The sequence below is a fragment of the Microcaecilia unicolor genome, chromosome 14, assembly GCF_901765095.1.
Source record: "Microcaecilia unicolor chromosome 14, aMicUni1.1, whole genome shotgun sequence".
Lineage (NCBI taxonomy): Eukaryota > Metazoa > Chordata > Amphibia > Gymnophiona > Siphonopidae > Microcaecilia > Microcaecilia unicolor.
In genome coordinates, this window is record NC_044044.1 from 14,184,026 (window position 1) to 14,205,614 (window position 21,589).

At 47.8% G+C, this 21,589-nt stretch overlaps 1 protein-coding gene across 1 annotated transcript; it reads left to right on the forward strand.

The window, feature by feature from the left end:
* The first annotated feature begins 3,065 nt into the window (after positions 1-3,065).
* On the forward strand, positions 3,066-8,945 carry LOC115456987 (N-acetyllactosaminide beta-1,3-N-acetylglucosaminyltransferase 2-like). Its single transcript, XM_030186414.1, has 2 exons — positions 3,066-3,636; positions 8,453-8,945. Exons 1-2 carry the CDS (start codon positions 3,066-3,068, stop codon positions 8,887-8,889), a joined length of 1,008 nt encoding a protein of 335 aa, XP_030042274.1. The 3' UTR covers positions 8,890-8,945.
* The last annotated feature ends 12,644 nt before the right edge of the window (positions 8,946-21,589 follow it).

The following is a 21,589-nucleotide window of genomic DNA, read 5'->3' on the forward strand; positions in this document are numbered from 1 at the left end:
GGCGCGAAGTCTGGAGTTGGCAGTAGCGGAGAAGGGGACAGATAAGAAGGATTTATCCATGGAGCGGAGTGCACGGGAAGGGGTGTAGGGAAGGATGAGTGTGGCGAGATACTGGGGAGCAGCAGAGTGAGTACATTTATAGGTTAGTAGAAGAAGTTTGAACAGGATGCGAAAACGGATAAGGAGCCACAACAAGAACATGGCTACAATGCCAATAATATTCCTGACAGGCCAGTAACCCAGCTGTCTCATACGTTTTTTTTTTGTTTTTTTGAAGCACCTTTTTAATTTCACATGAGGATTCCTCCATGAAATAAATGGTGAGTGAATTCCAAAGAAAAGGAATATGTCTAGCATATGACCCTTTTCATGGGTTGGAGATTCGATCACCTGAGTGAATCCTAGAGCGGCCATCATATCAAGAAAGGTAGCAGTGGTGGTGTCTGGAGTTTTGATGTTTAGGTTAAAGTCTCCCGTGATCAGTAACCTAGGGTTCAGCAGTGATGGTGTCCATTTATTAAAGAAGGGATGAAGTGTCTTCCATAACAGACTGGCTAATGTACTAAAGAGGGCTTTAAACCAAATTCACTGGGAATGGATGAGAAAAGCCCCAAAGTCATTAATAAACCTCAGAAATGTAAGACATCAAATACCTTTATAGAAAGAGGAAAAAAGCTTAATATCTGGAGAACTTTGTATACCAATGCCTGACTATATACCAGCCACAATTTCTCTCCATGAGGGTTCTCGTTCTACCATTACTTTCCTGGGCAGAAAAGTCTTCATTTTGTTGCTGAAGCTGTGAGGGTATATGCAGGTCAGTGTCTTATTTGACTGACTGTGCGTTTGTCCTTTGGATTGTGGGCTCCTTTGAGCGGGGACTGTCCTATGTTAAATTGTACAGCGCTGCGTAACCCTAGTAGCGCTTTAGAAATGTCAAGTAGTAGTAGTAGGTCAGTGTCTTAGCAGAGCCTCTAAAGATCTCTGCTATTCTTATGGAACATTACCCCAAAGATTTCTACACTCTCTTATCAGGTTGCTGGGGTTCCCCCCCCCCCCCCCCAAGTATTTGTAAGGCAATAGTATAGATGTGCCACCCTTGTAGATGCCTTAGTTAACATGAATATTTTTATGTTTCTTTCTGCAGACAGATCGAGGATCAGGCAGATGCAGAGAGACAGATAGAAAGAGGACGGGCAGATAGTTGGTAAGATAGAAAGACCAACAGATGGATGGACAGAGAGAGAGAGAGGGAGGGAGGGAGGGAGGGAGAGAGAGATAGGAGAAAGAAGGTCAGAGACCAGATGAGAGTGTAAAAAAAGGAACAGTAGTGGGGAAGAGGAGGGGGAGAGGAGATGCCTGGTGATTTTAAAATATAAATCAATAAGCTGAAAATTCCACTGTATTCATTTACCTCTTATTGTTAAATCTGTTATGTTCTCATAAAAAATTCAATATTTGGAGGTGTTTTTGTAGACCAGTGATAAGATTGGAGTCCAGTATGAGCAGGCACTAATACATTATGGGCGTCTTTTACTAAGGCACGCTCACGTTTTTAGAGTGCGCTAAAATTGTGGCGCGCTAAACGTTAGGAATGCATTGGCGTCTCTAACATTTAGCGCACGCCAAAAAAGTGACCGCCCCTTAGTAAAAGACCCTCTATACTTGTTGCCAAGCCGGGACATTTGAGGTCTTTTGCCTCCAATCAGTTATGGTGTTCAAAAGCATGAGAACATAAAATTGTATTGGATTTAACAAAAAGAGGTATACGAATACAGTGGAATTTTCAGCTCATTGTCATTGACACCTAGTTCTTGCTGAAATAGTGTCCTAATACTAGTTTGAACAAAGATTTTAAAATTATAGACAGGAGAATGTGACTGTTTGCAAAAGATGAGGTTAAACCGTAGTCACGGCCAAACCTTAGGAACCTGCCATGAATAAATGATCACATTCTACGGCTGGCAGTTTTGATATATCCTTAACAGGGCAGACGGGAATAAGTGGATGGACTGACTGGTCTTTTTTTTTTGCCTTCATGCATTGGACTTTGGTCCTGGGGAACTGAGGAACTGAGTTCGATTCCCACTTCAGGCACAGGCAGCTCCTTGTGACTCTTGGCAAGTCACTTAACCCTCCATTGCCCCAGGTACAAATAAGTACCTGTATACAATATGTAAGCCGCATTGAGCCTGCCATGAGTGGGAAAGTGCGGGGTACAAATGTAACAAAATAAATAAACTAAACCGTTTTTAGTAAACCTCAGCAAGCAGACCATAATGAGTGGAGTGGAACAAGTGGATGTGAAGCGTCTGTTCACGCTTCCCAAAAATACTAGGACTAGGGGGCATGCGATGAAACTACAGTGTATTAAATTTAAAACAAATAAGAGAAATTTTTTCTTTACCCAACGCTTAATTAAACTCTGGAATTCGTTGCCGGAGAACGTAATGAAGGCAGTTAGCTTGGCAGAGTTTAAAAAGGGGTTGGACGGTTTCCTAAAGAACAAGTCCATAGATCGCTACTAGATGGACTTGGGAAAAATTCACAATTTCGGGAATAACATGTATAAACTGTTTGTACGTTTAAGTAGCTTGCCAGGTGCCCTTGACCTGGATTGGCCGCTGTCGGGGATAGGATGTTGGCTCGATGGACCTTTGGTCTTTTCCCACTATGGCATTACTTATGTACTTGTATACAGGTGCAGGATTCATATCTCAGATACCGGTAGCAACAAGTCATTTCCTGAAATAGGAACAGAGATCAGCAAAGGTATCAGGCAGAAGCCAAACAAATTCTCAGAAGTACCTAACCTAAACTTTTTGCATGTAGAAATGGATAGAGCCACCTTGACTTAGGCCTGATAAGATCGGCACCAGCATGCCAGCTGAGTGGTCTTGTGGAGGGCCTCACTTGAATGCTGTTTGTAGGTGTCTGGTCAGATGGGAGGCTCCTGCAAAACACAGAAAGTACAGGGACTCAAAATTTAATGTTTTCCCATTAAACTGTTATTTTATGCAATCAATTTTTGTTGTTGTTTTATTTAGATATACTGAGGCCGAGCCATGCTGGAGAGAAAGCAAGCGCTGATGATCTGTCTAATTATAGCTACCGTTTTCTACATAGTGTACCAGAAAACAATGAACTATGAAATCTTTGGTCTTCCTGTACCCAAGCCACACCCTCTTGCCTTTCACAGGGAATCTGTCGATTTGTCCGATAAACTATTCACTTACCAACTCAATCTGAGTTACTTCGAGAAAGAGTTCCCTGCCCTGCAGAGCTACAACTGTACACTGTTGATTGACAAGAAGGATTTTTGCCACTCAGCCAATACGAAACCACTGTTTATCCTGTCCATCAAATCATATCCTGCATCTTTCAACCGAAGGGCAGCATTGCGAAAGACGTGGGCCAAAGAAAAGGAGATATCCAGATATTTGATGAAGCCCTTGTTCCTTATAGCAACATCTCCAAGTCAGAAACAGATGAATCTGGTAGCAGATGAGGACAAGGCCTTTAAGGACATTTTGCTTTGGGACTTCATGGAGAGCCATCACAACCTGTCTCTGAAGGAACGGTGCTTCCTCGAGTGGCTATTCGACAACTGCCAGAAGGCGGAGTTTATCTTTAAAGGTACAGTGCATAAATTAGCTTTATTCCAAGGCCTAGACCTCTCCCGTCACCTCCATAGACTATAATCACGTTCTTAACTATTACTTTTCCATGTCACTCTCCTTAACGGAATTCAATGACATCATCCTGTTGAATCTCTATTCCCTGCATCTTAAATCCCCACACACTTTAAAGCGTGCGGGGCCTGCTGCCATATATGGGAAAATTCCCTTATAAAGCAGCAGGCCCTGTTCGGTGCACCCCCAGGATGCACCACACAGGTCAGGATACCACCATTTTTAAAGGTATGTCAGATGGGCTTGGGTGGACTGGAAGAGGGATCAAGGATGGAAGGGTGCTACTAGATGCTAGGAGGGAGGGAGGGAGGGAGGGAGGGAGGGAGGGAGAGGGTGGATCACTAGGCTTTCAGGGAAATGTTGTTGAGTGTGGGAAGGTGAGTGGGCACTACACTACCAGGGAAATCCTTTTATTGTGAGTAGGAAGGGGTCAGGTCAGGTTGGGGAGGGAGGGAGGCCCAGTCTACACAGGATTGTGTTCGGGAGGGAGGGAGAGAGATGCCGGTATGTTTTGTTTTGGTATTTTCTTAATGTCACTTTTCCTGTCAGTACCTAAACCAATCACTACTTAGGCACTGACAGGAAAGGTGACATTTATCAGTGAGCTGCGATTACTGCTGCAGATGTTATGTGGTAGTAATTTGCATGCTCATTGATTATAGTACGCTGCAGTGGTGTAGCTACGTGGGGCCACGGGGGCCTGGGCCCCCGTAGATTTGGCCCTGGACCCCCCTGCCGCCAACCCTCCCCTGCCGTCGCCGTGGGCTACTTTTGCTGGCGGGGGACCCCAACCCCCGCCAGCCGAGGTCCTCTTTTTCCGGCGCAAGGCTTCGTTCTGTTTCTGAGTCAGAACGAAGCCTTGCGCCGGAAGAAGAGGGCCTCGGCTGGCGGGGATTGGGGTCCCCCGCCAGCAAAGGTAGGCGACGGCGGCGGCGGCGGGGGAGGGTTGGCAGCGGGAGGGGGAGTCGAGAGGGTCGTCGGCAGGGGGGGTCAAAGTTGGTGGTGGCAGCGGTGGAGGGGGGGTTGGCAATGGCGGGGGGGGGGGGGGGTCGGCGGCACTGGGGGGGGGGGCTAAAATGTGCCCCCTCACCTCGGGCTCTGGACCCCCCCTCCCACCGAAGTCTGGCTACGCCCCTGGTACGCCGTGGTATTTTGCAGTAGAGCTGCAGTTCTGATGCGAGGCTTTACTGCATCTTCCCCAGTGTGTGCTATAGGAAAAGGGTCACAGCCATATGCAAATTAGTGAACCTACTGTGTGAAAAGGGATCACTATCTGTGATCAAATTGTACATATAAAATGAGTATAACTGCTAAAAGTAAATGGCAATAAACTGTGCAAGCGTAATGGGAGTGTATTTGTACTTGAGAGGAAGGGGAGATGTTTTCCACAGTGCTGGAACAACTGCAGTTACAAGACTTGACCAAAAGAGGGCTAAGGTTCCACAGTGCTTTTTCTGCTCTGTGATACCTGTCAGAGTAGTGCAGGTCACAGATCACAGAGGATTGGAAAACCCTAAAAGAGTTAAATTCATCGAAGAGTCTGTTGGAATTTTCCTGGGAAGAATGTCCCTGTGGCTCTAGAGAGAAACATACAGAACCTTGGCAACTCTCTAGCCTCAGACTTTTCAAGCACCCTGCTCAGCGTCAGCGTGCACAGGAGAAGCAAGAAGAAAGAAGAGCAGGGGGGAGACCGGCGATGAAGAAGGCTTTGGCTAGCGGGGGTTGGGGACCCCCGCCAGCAAAGGTATTTGTGAGGGGAAGCAGCAAAGAGGCGAGGTGGTGGGGGGGGGGGGCGAGGAGGCGAAGTGAGGCGTGGTGGTGACGGGGTGGGGGCGGCGGGGTGGCACTCAAAATGTGCCCCCAACCTCGGGCTCTGGCCCTCTCCCACCGTGAGGTCTGGCTACGCCTGTGCCCCAGGATAGTAGTACCTCCAAAACTAGAGCACCAGTGTCTTCCTTTTCTCACTTTCTTCTTTCCATGTCTCATGTGCCCATGGTCACCTCTCTCCTCCTTCAAAACTGCTTGCTGACAATAAACTGTTGCATTTCAAGAAGTGAGTCTTCCCTTGTGGATGCTGGGGACTGAGGCCCTAATACACAAATCTCCCGTAAAAATCCCGTTGTTTTGAGATTCCCCATAAAAGATTAACGATTCCCAATAGCGAGTGATGCTGAGAGGAAATATCATTTCATTTCATTAAACTTATATCCCACAAACATCCAGATATCAAAATCCAGTTCTATGTGGCTTACAAAAGTTAGCATCAAGAGTGAGATCAGATTGGGTAACATGCAATTGCAGCTCATTTGCACGGTAGGCAAAAAGCCATTGCATGCGTAGACCGGGCCACCCGTTAAGCCGCACATGCGTTGGAGAGTCAATGACCACTGGAAAAGCAAAACAAACCCCTTCATCTGTCAAGCCTCCTCAACATTTTCACAGCTTTCATACACGCATAAAAGCTGCGTGTATGAAAGCTGTGTGTAGCTTTTTCCAAAACTTTTTTGGCTGTTAAAGGACCCCCCTCCCCAGCCACCCGGAGCAGAGGCAGAATCTTCTGCATGAAATCAGATAGAGGAGAGCAAGTCTGGTATGTTCTGTCTGCCTTACTTGCCCTGTGAGCTGGGGAGGGGGTGGTGGGGCGATGAACTGAAGGGTATGTAGGAAGAGGTTTGGACATGTGCATGGGCTACGAACAAATTCCGAACCCCTCAGCAACCACCACTTATGTCCCCAGCCAGTTCTGGGATCACGCTGCTGCTCCCACGTGTCAATGGCTCTCCTTTGGGCCCATTCCCCAGTGGTCAGTCACCTTCCAGCTGGGAAAGGGAAGGCCACCAAGGGATCCTGCCAGGCCATTCATGGGAGGCCGGTGATGGGTGCTGTCGGTTTACCAGGACATGTACTGGCAGCTCCTGCTCCCCAATGCTTTCTCCGTTGGAGCAGAAACTCTTCCCAGCCACGTGTGCTGTGGACGTGGCTTCATGGTGACTTGTTTTGTGGGGTTCCTTGGTAGCTTTTGAGGCCTGGTAGGGTTTTTTTTTTTGTTTACACGTGCGAAGCTGCCCCCCCCCCCCCAGCCCTCGAAAGAGGAGATGGAGCCACGTTGGGGGGGGGGGGGGGGAGAGAAGGGTGAAGCTGACAATTGATAATTGGCAGAGGAGCTGCAGCTATTTAAAAAGAGGATTATAAATGGCTACTTTAAGAACTCCCTGCTGCATAAACACTGTGGTTTCGAAGCTCTACTATCACTTCGGCTGCTCCAGACCTCCCGTAAAAAATTGATCATAAAATGTAGGCAGTCTTTTCTGTGCATTGCTCATAATGCACTTCTGAATTCAAAACAGCTCATTTAAATACCATAATATGCGATTCCCGGTGTCTGCTGCCGCGAACAGTAAAAAGCCCACAGATCCCCTTTGTGCATTCGTCGCTGGATTCCCTGCTCAATAAATCGGCTCGAACTGGTCAAAAACTCACGTTGATGGCCCAGTAAGTTTAATGCATCTAGCCCTGATTACTCATGTGTTTATGAGATCAGTACACATACAATTACAACAGTTTCTTAGCAGGTGTAACTTTGTGCATGAGAATTAGTGTACTACTGGGGGGATACTAGGATTGTATTTCATAAAGGAACACAGGTGCCAACACTGTTTCATAAAGTAGGGAACTGTGAATTTTTATAGGTTCTCTTTTTATAATATCACTGCCTCCCTACAAAATCCTGAGAGGTGTAGAACGAGTAGAAGTAAATCGATTTTTTTACTCGTTCCAAAAGTACAAAGACTTAGGGGACTTTCGAGGAAGTTACATGGAAATGCTTTTAAAACAAATAGGAGGAAATATTTTTTCACTCAACAAATAGTTAAGCTCTTGAACTTTTTGCCAGAGGATGTGGTATCAGCGGTTAGCGTATCTGGGTTTAAAAAGGTTCGGGCAAATTCTTGGAGGAAAAGTCCATAGTCTGCTTTTGAGACAGACATAGGAAGCAACTGCCTCCTATTTGTTTTAAAAGTATTTCCATGTAACTTCCTCGAGTGTCCCCTAGTCTTTGTACGTTAATCTCTATCAACTGTTAAATGGACGCCACATCAGTGGCGTAGCCAAGGGTGGGCCTGGGTGGGCCTGGGCCCACCCACTTTGGGTTCAGGCCCACCCAGTAGCAGCACACCTATGATGTGCCTGGCAGGGATTCTCAAGCCCCACCAGTCAAAAACTCCCAACAACTGTCCCTCCTGCATACAGTACCTTGTAAATAGCAGATCTTCGCCTGCTACATACATACTATTCACACTGGCCCCACAGCCTTCCCTCTGATATATTCCCGCCTTTGCAGAAACAGGAAGTTGCATCAGAGGGAAGACTGTGGGGCCAACATGAGCAGTGCGTATTAGTTTCTGCTCGCTGCCAGTGAAAATCTGCTATTTAAAAGGTATTCAGAGGAGGGGGATGTTTAAAAGATCATATGACATGCAGGCGAGAGAGGGAGAGACCAAATCACTTGTGGGACAGGGCGGAGTTCTTCTGCCCACCCATCTTGGGCCCAGGCCCACCCAAAATTGGGTGTCTGGCTATGCCCCTGCACCACATTGAACTGAACCTCATTTTTGGATAATTGTGGGATACAAGTATGAATAAATAAAATAAAAATAAAATAAATGACCTGTTTTAATTTGTAATTTTTAAAAATAAGGTATGCTTCAAGAATAAATGCTTTGATATATTCTTAAACTAAATCTCTTTCTCTTTTCCTGCAGGTGACGATGACGGGTTTGTGAACCCAAAAGCACTGGTGAAGCACGTAAGAAACACTGCCAATGCCTCACAGATTCTGCATGGGGCCCTACAGCGTTATTCCACTGTGATGAGATCTGGGAAATACAGGGTATCCAATTCCATCTTCCCTTATCAAAAATACCCTTCTTTCCTCTCTGGTGGAGGCTTTATCTTCCCTGGGGGCCACATCCCTGCCCTCTATGCAGTCTCTATGCGACTTCCTGTATTCCCATTGGATGATGTCTACTTTGGCTTCCTGAGCCTGGCAGCTGGCTTGACATTTCGCCATGATAAAAAGTTCTACGTCTTTGGGATGGAGGACAAGACCTGTTTGTACAAAGAGGCTCTATTTGTTCATGGAATTACTACGGAAAAACTCCTTCAGGTCTGGCGGGATTTTCAAGAAAAGAAATGCTGACCTGCAGACACCATAGTTTTATGCCATTCTGGAAAATGCTTAATTTGTGTACAATCCCATTACTTAAGTACATAAGTAATGCCACACTGGGAAAAGACCAAGGGTCCATCGAGCCCTGCATCCTGTCCACGACAGCGGCCAATCCAGGCCAAGGGCACCTGGCGAGCTTCCCAGACGTACAAACATTCTATACATGTTATTCCTGGAATTGTGGATTTTTCCCAAGTCCATTTAGTAGCGGTTTATGGACTTGTCCTTTAGGAAACCGTCTAACTCCTTTTTAAACTCTGCCAAGCTAACTGCCTTCACCACGTTCTCCGGCAATGAATTCCAGAGTTTAATTACGCGTTGGGTGAAGAAAAATGTTTCTCCGATTTGTTTTAAATTTACTACACTGTAGTTTAATCGCATGCCCCCTAGTCCTAGTATTTTTGGAAAGCGTGAACAGACGCTTCACATCCACCTGTTCCACTCCACTCATTATTTTGTATACCTCTATCATGTCTCCCCTCAGCCGTCTCGTCTCCAAGCTGAAAAGCTCTAGCCTCCTTAGTCTTTCTTCATAGGGAAGTCGTCCCATCCCCGCTATCATACCTTGAAAATGCCGAAGAGGAGAGGTAGAGCTGCTGCTACTGCTTCTCAGCAGCAAAGACCTCCGATTGCTTCGGGTTTGATTGAATCATATCTGCAGCGAGCTCAAATTTCGAGAGCTACTGTACATCGGAGAGCGGTTCGCTGGTACAACCCAGGATTGGAGACCATGAGCTGAACCTTGAACTGGAAGTGTCTCTAAGCCCCAACAGAAGGGCTCCTCCTCCCCAGCCTGTGGGAAGCAGTTTCCCGTTGGCAGCATCCGCTGCCCCGAATACCAAAGCGTTACAGTGCGGACTCGGACGGGAAGTACTTACAGCTATAGCGGAGAACCAGGGAGGCACTACATCTTTCTCCCTGTCAGCACACACGGCGGAAAAATCGAGGGAGGAGAAGCGAGAGACAGTGGAAGGTGAGAAGCATGTTTCACATCAAGAAGGTGAGGATATCTCATTTGCAAAACTCTTTCAAAAACCACAAGAACTGACACTAGATCATTTGTGGCAGTTGATCGCTGAAATGGGGAAAACTTTATGTCCCCAGATGAGGAAAAGAAGTAATGAAGTTGTGATATTAGATGGGAAAGTCAAAGAAACTGAAAATGATCTGAAAGCAATTAAAATAGATTTGGTTAAACAAGAAAAAGACTCCTCACACATGCAGACACTACAAATGACAATGCTTAAAGACCTGGTTAATTTGAGGAGAAAATCAGAAATGTTGGAGAATAGCTCAAGAAGTAACAATCTGCGTTTTATCAATTTTCCACGACAACCACTAATTTCTCCTAGAGAGATGTTGAAGAATTATTTCAAGGAAGTTTGAGATAGAAGATAAAGATATACCACCCTTTTCGCAGGTTTTTTATATCCCTGCGAAGGGTATGGAATTTCAACGAAAGAATAATGTATAAAATGCTCAACCACTTTGCTTGAAATGTCAGATATGGAACAACTAACTGCCACTACTTTACTGGCTACAGTAGCGTTACCCTCAGATAAGGATTTTAAGGAAGTATTTTTTTTTTGTTACATTTGTACCCTACGCTTTCCCACTCATGGCAGGCTCAATGTGGCTTACATGGGGCAATGGAGGGTTAAGTGACTTGCCCAGAGTCAGAAGGAGCTGCCTGTGCCTGAAGTGGGAATCGAACTCAGTTCCCCAGGACCAAAGTCCGCCACCCTAACCACTAGGCCACTCCTCCACTGTTGCTACTAGTTGAGATTCTACATGGAATGTTGCTATTCCACTAGCAACATTCCATGTAGAAGTCGGCCCTTGCAGATCACCAATGTGGCCGCACAGGCTTCTGCTTCTGTGAGTCTGACGTCCTGCACGTACGTGCAGGACGTCAGACTCACAGAAACAGAAGCCTGCGCAGCCTTCTACATGGAATGTTGCTAGTGGAATATGTAGAATCTCCAATAGTAGCAACATTCCATGTAGAATCTCAACTAGGGAAAGGGAAATGGGACTTGATATACCGCCTTTCTGGGGTTTTTGCAACTACATTCAAAGCGGTTTACATATATTCAGGTACTTATTTTGTACCAGGGGCAATGGAGGGTTAAGTGACTTGCCCAGAGTCACAAGGAGCTGCCTGTGCCTGAAGCAGGGGCGTAGCCACGGGTGGGCCTGGGTGGGCCCAGGCCCACCCAGTTTTGGTTCAGGCCCACCCAGCAGTGGAGGCAGCGGAGCGGAGGGAGCAGGCTGAGCTCCGATCCCGCATCTGCCTCCCCAGCCCGCCACTGCCCCGCCCCGCCCCCCCCGCCGCCGCCCGCCGTACCTTTAAATATTACAGTTTTGCTGGAGTCGCGGGCAGCCGGCATTGAAGACATCGGCAGGCTTACGCCGGTTCCAGCAGCCTTCCCTTCCCTCGTTGCAAGTCAGATGATGGCTCCGCCCTCTTCTGACGTATTTCCTGTTTCTACGAGGGCGGAGCCATCATCCGACTTGCAACGAGGGAAGGGAAGGCTGCTGGAACCGGCGTAAGCCTGCCGATGTCTTCAATGCCAGCTGCCCACGACTCCAGCAAAACTATAATATTTAAAGGTACGGCGGGGGGGGGGAGGGCAGGAAGGAAACAGGGCAGACGGGAGAGGAGGGTTGCTGCACATGGTGGAAGAAGGGGAGAGGAGAGGGCAGGGGAGAGGAGGGTTGCTGGATGGAGGGAAGGGGAGAGGAGGGTTGCTGGTGGAAGAAGGGGAGAGGAGGGTTGCTGGACATGGTGGAAGAAGGGGAGAGGAGGGTTGCTGGATATGGTGGAAGAAGGGGAGAGGAGGGTTGCTGGATGGAGGGAAGGGGAGAGGAGGGTTGCTGGACATGGTGGAAGAAGGGGAGAGGAGGGTTGCTGGATATGGTGGAAGAAGGGGAGAGGAGGGTTGCTGGATGGAGGGAAGGGGAGAGGAGGGTTGCTGGACATGGTGGAAGAAGGGGAGAGGAGGGTTGCTGGATGGAGGGAAGGGGAGAGGAGGGTTGCTGGACATGGTGGAAGAAGGGGAGAGGAGAGGGCAGGGGAGAGGAGGGTTGCTGGATGGAGGGAAGGGGAGAGGAGGGTTGCTGGACATGGTGGAAGAAGGGGAGAGGAGAGGGAAGGGGAGAGGAGGGTTGCTGGATGAAGGTAAGGGGAGAGGAGGGTTGCTGGACATGGTGGAAGAAGGGGAGAGGAGGGTTGCTGGATGGAGGGAAGGGGGGAGGAGGGTTGCTGGACATGGTGGAAGAAGGGGAGAGGAGAGGGCAAGGGAGAGGAGGGTTGCTGGTTGAAGGGAAGGGGAGAGGAGGGTTGCTGGACATGGTGGAAGAAGGGGAGAGGAGGGTTGCTGGATGGAGGGAATGGAAGAATGAGGAAGGAGATGAGATGAGGGAAAAGGAAAAGAGGAGAAAAACTGCACATGGATGAAGAAAATAGGCAGAAGCTGGATCCACTAGACAGTCAAGTCTGCAGAGGACCCAGCTTTTACTTATGGATATAGAGCAAGAAATGAAGAAGAAAGGAGGAAAGTAAAGAAATAAATGGAAAGGAAGCCCTGGAAACGGAGTTCAGAGGACAGATAGCAGCAGAATCAGATACTGGGCCAGCATGATCAGAAAAATAAAGTCACCAGACAACAAAGGTAGAAAAAAAATCATTTTATTTTCATTATAGTGTTTGGAATATGTCCACTTTGAGAATCAGGTGCTCAACATTAAAAGTTTATATTTATTTACTTATTTATGGCATTTTATCCCACATTAAACATGAATTAAATTGGAACCTGGGATCATTTAATTTTTTTTTCCTGGAGACAGTAATGCATTGCCCCCCCCCCAGGCTCTCTCCCCGGCTATAGCCAGCTCTGCAATTTTGAGGGGAGGTGCACAGGTGGACGGGGGGGGGGGGGGGGGGGGGGGGGGTGCAGAGGTGGACCGGGGAGAGAACCTGTTGTTAAACATTACCAGCACACCACTGTCTAGTGCCCACCCATCCAACCTGTTGGCCCACCGAAAAATTGACTTCTGGCTACGCCACTGCTTGCGCTGGATCTGAGTTCTCTATGACTTTGCTTGTACCATATTCTTGCTGATGCATATCCTCAGCATCTGTCTAATGGCTCTTTCAACCCCTCCTTACATCACTATCTAGAGTTGCAATGTGCTGAACCTTGCAGTTTGTTCCCTCTCACTCTGGAGATTGACCTGCATGATTTATGTGATACGTATAACTGGTATAACTAATCAACACTCACTGACCGACTTCCCTTCGTTGCATGCTAATCCAACACATTGTTGATAGCTAATGCTGTAGAGAGGTGAACAGGATAACCTGAAAGCAGGTTACACTTTCCCCTCCAAACTTCTTCTCTCACTCAGGTTAGGTCTGCACAAATGGCAGAGCTTGTTTCTACAACTCGAGCCTGCCACCTACTGGCATGGAAATCAGCATATTTTTCTACTGCGCTTCTTTCCTCAACAGTTGAGAAACCGCATTACCCCCACTAGTTCGTTGAAGATGAAATAGTACCACAAATAGTAAGTCATCCTCACAATGTCCCATCTCGTCCCAATGCCTCACTAACGGGGCTTCATTCTTATGGATGCGAAGATTACTAAGGTGCTCTCCAATGCGCGTTTTGATCTTACGTTTCGTTTGGCCTATGTACCACATAGTGCAAGGGCATCTGATGCCATAGACAATACCAAAATGCACAAAATCAAGCCATTGGGGTGTAGGAGGAGCCAGCATTTTTAGTAGACTGGTCCCCCCTGACATCCCAGGACAGCAATAGGGCACCTTAGGGGGCACTGCAGTGGACTTCATAAAATGCTCCCAGGTACACATCTGACCATTGCTCCCTTACCTTGTGTGCTGAGCCCCCCAAAACCCACCCCAAACCCACTACCCCCAACTGTACACCACTATCATAGCCCTTTACAGGTGAAGGGGGCACCTATATGAGGGTACAGTGGGTTTCTGGTGAGTTTTGGAGGGCTTACAGTTTCCTCCACAAGTGTAACAGGTAGGGGGAGGTAGGAGCCTGGGTCCACCTGTCTGAAGTGCACTGCACCTATTACTAAACTACTCCAGGGACCTGCATGCTGCTGTAATGGACCTGAGGCTGGCAAGTAATGTTCTTAATCACAATTTGTTTTGGGTGGGAGGGGGTTGGTGACTACTGGGGGAGTCTGGGGCATCTTTTTGTGGCTTAATAAAAACAGGTCTAGCTCAAAACGTCTAAGTTTTAGTCCTGGACATTTTCGTTTTGTTCCATGATGGCTGAAAAACGTCTAAGGAACGCCCAAGTCCTACCTTGAACATCCCCTTGAGATTTAGATGTACTTCAGACGGACTTCAGAGAAAAACGTCTACAAAGAAGTTTTGAAAATACTGATTTGGACGTTTTTGTGAGAGAAACATCCAAATGTAGACATGTCATTTTTTTGGAGGTTTTCCTCTTTTGAAAATGAGCCCCATAGGGACAATTTTCATGCAGCCCATCTAGCTATGAAATACTTGGACTTTGCACTGATTTTCACAGTACAGAACCCCCTTTCCTAAGGCATTTCCTATCAGTAAGGAACTGTACTTGAATACTGCAGAGCGCTAGCAAACTCATTGGAATCCCAAATTTCAGGATTCTGCAGTGGGGAGTGGCACAGACTGTGGGAACCAAGGGGATCTCACACACACATTAAAGCCAATACAAGTCTTCATATCAACAATTGCTGTTCCAAAACAAAATCAACATTTATTGAAACTATAAATAGACATTTTAGTTGTACAAAAATCAACAGATGAAATAGTTCAAGTGTCCAACAGAGAGATAAACAACCAAGGACAGCTTCTCATGCCATTTTTTTAAAATTTATTTTCACAGGAAACTGGGAAGCTGTCACTTGGTCCCTTTTACCCTCAGAAACCAGGTTAAGGCGTAGACAACTTCATCTCCTCTTCAAATGGTGTCACCATACTAGGGGCATAGCCAGACCTCATGGTGGGAGGGGGCCAGAGCCCGAGGTTGGGGGCACATTTTGAGTGCCGCCCCGCCGCCCCCCCCCCCCACTGCCATACCTCACCTCCCCCCACCGCCTCCCCCCCTCCACCGCCACACCTCGCCCCCCCCCATCGCCTGGGGGCACATTTTGAGTGCTGCCCCGCCGCCCCCCCCCCCCACTGCCATGCCTCACCTCCCCCCACTGCCTCACCTCCCCCACCGCCACACCTCGCCCGCCCATCGCCCCCTCACAAACAAATACCTTTGCTGGCGGGGGTCCCCAACCCCCACCAGCCGAAGCCTTCTTCAGCACAGTCTCCGGCGCAGCCGCGTTCGCTGCCTGCCCCCTGCTCTTCTTTCTTCTTGCTCCTCTTGTGCACACTGTCAGCCAAACCAGGGGCCCGGATGAAGTTTGCAGGGGCCCAGGCCCCCGTGGCCCCCCCGTAGCTACGCCCCTGCACCATACCCAGTCAGTGAACATAATGTCTTGGATAAGCCTCTGTATCTCTTGGATCTTGGAATAGGATCCCAGAGATATCCCAAACAGTGAGATTACCACCCTAATGAGTGAGATTTAAGGCCCGTGAATGAGATGTTTCCAGTAGTAGTGTAGGGGTATAAATGTACTTGGTCAACAATCTCATCTCTTAGTCAATCTCCATGTTCCAAGAATCTGTCAACCCTTTACCCCCCCCCCCCCTCATTAATCTCTCAACCTCTATCACCCCTTCCCCCAGTGAACCTCCTCTCTTAAATTAAGGGGGTGATTCTATAAGTGGGTGCTTCCCTCTAGGTACCCTGAATGTTGGCACATTGAGTGCCTCTTCTATAATTGCATCTGGGCACTCAGTTTCTGTTATAAATGTTATGGAGGGCAACAGCATTAATATATATAAGAACCCGAGCCTAAAGGGTACAAAAGGCACAGGAATTTTTTACTCGGCCTGAGGGCTGCACCTTATTGTCAGAGGCAGTTGATGACAATTTAGCTGGTTGCAAAACCTGTTTCATTTCTCCTTTGGCTTGACCTGATCTTTGCTAAAGGGTGGTATCTCAGAGGGCTGGGTCAAAGAACATTCTAGCAAGGGCGCAGTCAGTCACGTACACACGGGATATATATATTTTGATACCAGGTTACACTAGTATTCTTTGTGGAAGATTTTGGGGTCCCTGGGCCAGCAGCAATTATCCCTAATCTCACCCACACTCACTCTGGTGAAGGATAACCCCCCCCCCCCTTCCCACACACACACACACACACTTACTGTTGTGGGAGAATAACCTTGCACTATTACACTTATACTCCAAGACGTTTCCTCACAATTGTTCTCAGGTTTATTTAGCAAGTAGAGAAACACAAGACAACTTCTGTAATTACAAAAGGACAGGGTTAGGAGATGGAGAAGATGAAATAGGCTGACTTCTCAGGCAGCTGCATCTAGTCGCCAACCCGTTAGCAACTGCCATCTTGCTACTCGTTAGGGGTTCCGGAATGTTGCTACTATTTGGGATCCCGCCAAGTACTTGTGACCTGGATCGACCACTGTTGGAAGCAGGATACTGGGCTAGATGAACCATCGGTCTGACCAGTATGGTAATTCATATGCTCTTATGAAAGAGATATACACCAATGGGCCACTTTACGTGTGGGGAACGCATAGCTTGTGCTGTGACTTTGTGGGCAAAATTTTTCATTCATCCCATGACTAGACAAAAATAATTTTTTGTAGAGATTATTCTAATTGAAATACCATCGATGTTATATACGTGGAGGGGCATTTTCGATCGGGGACGCCCATCTCTAAGGGCGCTCATCTCTGAGGACGGCGCCGTGAAGGGGTGGGGCAGACCGTATTTTCGAAATGAGATGGCCTCGCCATCTTTCGTTTCGATAATACGGTTGGGGCCACCCAAATGTCAGAGATGGCCGGCCTCGGTTTTCAGTCATAATGGAAACCGAGGCCGGCGATCTCAAACCCAGCCAAATCCAAGGCATTTGCCGGGCACCCAAGGGGGCACTTCTAAAAATTTTTTTAAAAAAAGCTCCCAGATGCATAGCTCCCTTACCTTGGGTGCTGAGCCCCCCAAATCCCCCCAAAACCCACTCCCCACAACTGTACACCATTACCATAGCCCTTATGGGCGAAGGGGGGCACCTACATGTGGGTACAGTGGGTTTTGGAGTGCTCTCATTTACCACCACAAGTGTAAGGTAGGGGGGGATGGGCCTGGGTCCGCCTGCCTGAAGTCCACTGCACCCACTAAAACTGCTCCAGGGACCTGTATACTGTGGTGATGGACCTGAGAATGACATTTGAGGCTGGCATAGAGGCTGGCAAAAAAATGTTTTTAAAGTTGTTTTTTTGAGGGTGGGAGGGGGTTAGTGACCACTGGGGGGATCAGGGGAGGTGATCCCCGATTCCCTTCCGGTGGTCATCTGGTCAGTTTGGGCACTTTTGGGGGACTTGGACCTGAAAAAAAAGGGACCAAATAAAGTGGACCAAATTCTCGCCAGGGACGCCCTTCTTTTTTCCATTATTGGGCAAAGCCGGCCATCTCAAAGCACTCCCACGTCCTGCCCCTGCTAACCTACCGAAACACCCCCTTGAAGTTTGGCTGGCTCTGCGACGGAAAGCAGTTGGCGCCGGCCAAAATCGGCTTTCGATTATACCAATTTGGCCGGCTTTAGGAGATGGCCGGCCATCTCCCGATTTGTGTCAGAAGATGGCCGGCGATCTCCTTCGAAAATAAGCTGGATAGAGATATGCTCATGCAAATTGATATTTCTTGGAAACACTAAAAGAAACTTTAAGGCTCGTGTCGTAGAACAGGTGTGGGCAACCTTGGTCCTCAAGGGCCACAGCTCAGTCAGGTTTTCAGGATTTCACCAATGAATATGCATGAAATCCATTTGCATACAATGAAGGCAAATAGATCTCAAGCACATTCACTGGAGGAAGTCCTGAAAACCCAACTAGGTTGCGGCCCTCAAGGACTGAGGTTGCCCACCCCTCTCTTACAATACAAAAGCTATCTAAACAGAATGAATGGGGAAAGCATGCAGAACATGGCTCATGATATTCTTTCCAACTCATGCGTATGTGTGTCTGTTTATATCTCTGTTGTATGTTGAGTGTTGTGTCTGTGCGGGGTAGTTGGGAATAGTGGTGCAATTTTTGAGGGAGGGGAATATTAGCAGTTTGTGGGGTGATGGAGCAGTTGTGGGATAGATTTTGGGGGTGGAGTCATAGTTTTTGAGGTGTGGGCAGTGTACAAGGTGGTAAGAAAGTTGCAAGGCTGTCTTGGGAGGTAGTTTGTGGGATGGTGGGGCAGTCTGCATGGTGGTGGAGCAGTTTTTTGTGGGCAGGTGGGCATGGTGGTGGGGCAGTCGGGTAATATTTATGGGTGGTGCAGTTTGCAGGGGGGTATTTTGGTTTGGGGATAGTTAGTGTGATTAGGAGGCAATGGAGGGGAATAGATTTTGAGGATGAGACCGTTGACAGAGTGATGCAGCATTCGTGGGGCATAGGTTTTTGAGATGGGGCAGTTTGCAGCATAGGGGTCAAGTTGCAGGGAGCAGTTTGTGGGGTTTTGGGCAAGTTTCAGGAGGTAGTTTTGGTGGGGTGCATTTTGCAAAGAGGGGCAGTTGCGAGGGAGAAGTTTTTGGGGGTGGGGTCAGTTTGCAAGTTAGGTGGTGCAGTTGCAGATAGATTTTGGGGGGAGGAGGCAGTTAGGAGAGAGAATTCTTTGGCATGAAGGCAGTTTGCAAGGTGATGGGGTAGGTGTGGGGAGGTGGGGAGGTAATTTCAGGAGGTTGGACAGTTGCAGTGGTTGCTTTTGGGGGTGGCAACGGTTTTATGGGATGGTGAGGCTGTTGTGAGGATAGTTTTGGGAGCAGTGGCGATATTCAGCCTGCTAACCAGATGAATTTAGGACAGCCTTTTCGCCATCATAGTAACATTGTAAATGACGGCAGATAAAGACCTGTACGGTCAATCCAGTCTGCCCAAAAAGATAAATTCATTTTACAAGTTATGTGATACTTTATATGTATATCCGAGTTTGATTTGACCTTGCCATGTTCAGGGCACAGACTGAGCTGGGAAGCTAACGTTGAAGTCCCTTAAAATTTACACTCCAGTCCATCCATATCTATTCAGTCACGATCAGAGCATAGACCGTGGAAGTCTGCCCAGTACTGCTTTTGAGTCCAGTTACCAGTGTTGCCACCCAATCTCTGCTAAGATTCCGTGGCCTAACTTTATTTGGATAGATATTGGGTTAGTGGACCGAATACTGTTGTTAACCAGATAACTTCCAGCTCCACCATTGTTTTACCCACAGATCACTGCAGCACTATCCAGATAATGCTGCTGAATACACGTGGAGGGGCATAATCGAACGAAAACGTGTATCTCCATGGGCGTTTATCTCTGAGAACGGGTCCGTGAAGGGGCGGACCGAACCGTATTTTCGAAAAAAATAGACGTCCATGTTTTATTCGACAATATGTGAGCTGGGCGTTTTTGCTTTTCAGTGATAATGGAAAATGAAAGCACCCAGCTCAAAAATGAATAAATCCAAGGCATTTGTTCGTGGGAGGGGCCAGGAGTCGTAGTGCACTGGTTCCCCTCACATGCCAGGACACCAACCGGGCACCCTAGGGGGCACTTTTACAAAAACAAAAAAAAAGGTAAAAGAGCTCCCAGGTGCATAGCACCCTTCCCTTGTGTGTTGAGCCCCCCAAATCCCCCTCAAAACCCACTGCCCACAAGTCTACACCATTACTATAGCCCTAAGGGGTGAAGGGGGCACCTACATGTGGGTACAGTGGGTTTGGGGGGTTGGGCGACTAAGCATTAAGCAGCACAATTGTAACAGGTAGTGGGGGGGATGGGCCTGGGTCCACCTGCCTGAAGTCCACTGCACCCCCTAACAACTGCTCCAGGGACCTGCATACTGCTGCCAGGGAGGTGGGTATGACATTTGAGGGTGAAAATAAAAAGTTGTGAAACATCATTTTTTTGTGGTGGGAGGGTGTTAGTGACCACTGGGGGAGTCAGGGGAGGTCATCCCCGATTCCCTCGGGTGGTAATCTGGTCATTTAGGGCACTTTTTGGGGCCTTATTTGTGAAAAAACAGGGTCCAGGAAAAGTGCCCTAAATTCTAGCTACAAACGCATATTTTTTTTTCCATTATCAGCGAAAGGCGCCCATCTCTGTTCGGGTGATAACCATGCCCCAGTCCCGCCTTCACCACGCCTCCGACACGCCCCCGTCAACTTTGTACGCTTCCGCGATGGAGTGCAGTTGAAAACATCCAAGTTCGGCTTTCGATTATACCGCGTTATTCGTTTTTGTGAGATAAACGTCCATCTCCCGATTTAGGTCGGAACTTGGGCGTTTTTCTCATTCAATTATAAGCAGGATAGTCAACTATGGTTAAAGCATGTATACAGATAAACAATTTTGAATATTGGCCCATAATAACTTTATGATATCCTAGTAATAGATTTTATTACAAGTTAGTTCGGTAAGTGTAACAGAGTAGGTTAAAACATTTATATAGCCAAGTTCTTAAGACAGTGTTTAAATTGTAATGGAGAATACACATACAACTGCTTTATGAACATCAATAAATTGAAGTAAAAAAAAACAAAAAACTTAAGATATGTTTGACTTGAACCATTACTGCCACCTAATGGTCAAATATCATGTGTCACTATTGATATGTTTGTTAACTTGTTCTCTTTCCCCCAGTTCAGGGATCCACAAACTTTTCATGAGAAGGGCCACATAGGATATTTCAACATCATGGAAAGGGACTGATGGTGGGGGGGGGGAGGGAGGGAGGGAGGGGACAGGGAGCTGTAATCGAAAATAATCCTAGCCCAGGTTCCTCCCCCTTTCCCCAGCATCCGCAGTGTTTGTGTAGCACAATCTCTCCCACCCACCCACTCCCGTTTTTCCCCCCTCCTCTCTGCATTCCCATCTTCCATCACTGCCCGCTCTTGCCCCTCTCCTTTCCTTCCATCCCATCTTTCTCCTCTTAGTCCCCTCTCTCCCCTGCTCTCCTTGCCCCTGCAGTATCAGAGCAGGTGGCACTTACCACACACTCCAGATCCTGCTGCATTAGGAAGAGCAGGGGACATCCGGATGCTCAAACTCCCAGTAGCAGCAGGTGCAAAACCATTGATGGCGATTGAATGCAGTTGGGTGAAGCAGGTTCAGCTGCCCTGGTTGTGTAGCAGTAGCTATTTACAGCTCTATCCCTCTTCCCCCCTTTCTTCTTGGGCTGTTGCTACTTTCCTGATACAGGGAAGGATGAGGAGAAGGAGGAAAACTTGAGCAGTGGGAAAGCTCCACAGAGAGGGACAGGGAGGGAAGGACCACTGCCAGGGAGGGTGGGCTGCTGACGGTTTGCCAGCTGAAATCCCTGAAGGCTATGGAAAGGCGAGAAAGGCAGGATGAAGTACATAGGCCAACCCTCCCTCCCCCCCCCCCCCCCCAAAAAAAAAACCTTGCACTGGAGCTAGATCTGATATGTGGATGGAACGGCCACATCCAACTCATAGTTCAAAGTTGTTGGGATCCTAGGCTTTGAGATTCAATTATTTATTTATTTATTTGTACCATTTG

Bases quoted from the DNA above. Each gene is read 5' to 3' on its own strand.
- LOC115456987 (XM_030186414.1), top strand. From the start codon at position 3,066: ATGCTGGAGAGAAAGCAAGCGCTGATGATCTGTCTAATTATAGCTACC. The intron at 3,637-8,452 runs GTACAGTGCATA...CTTTTCCTGCAG, and splicing joins GGCGGAGTTTATCTTTAAAG to GTGACGATGACGGGTTTGTG.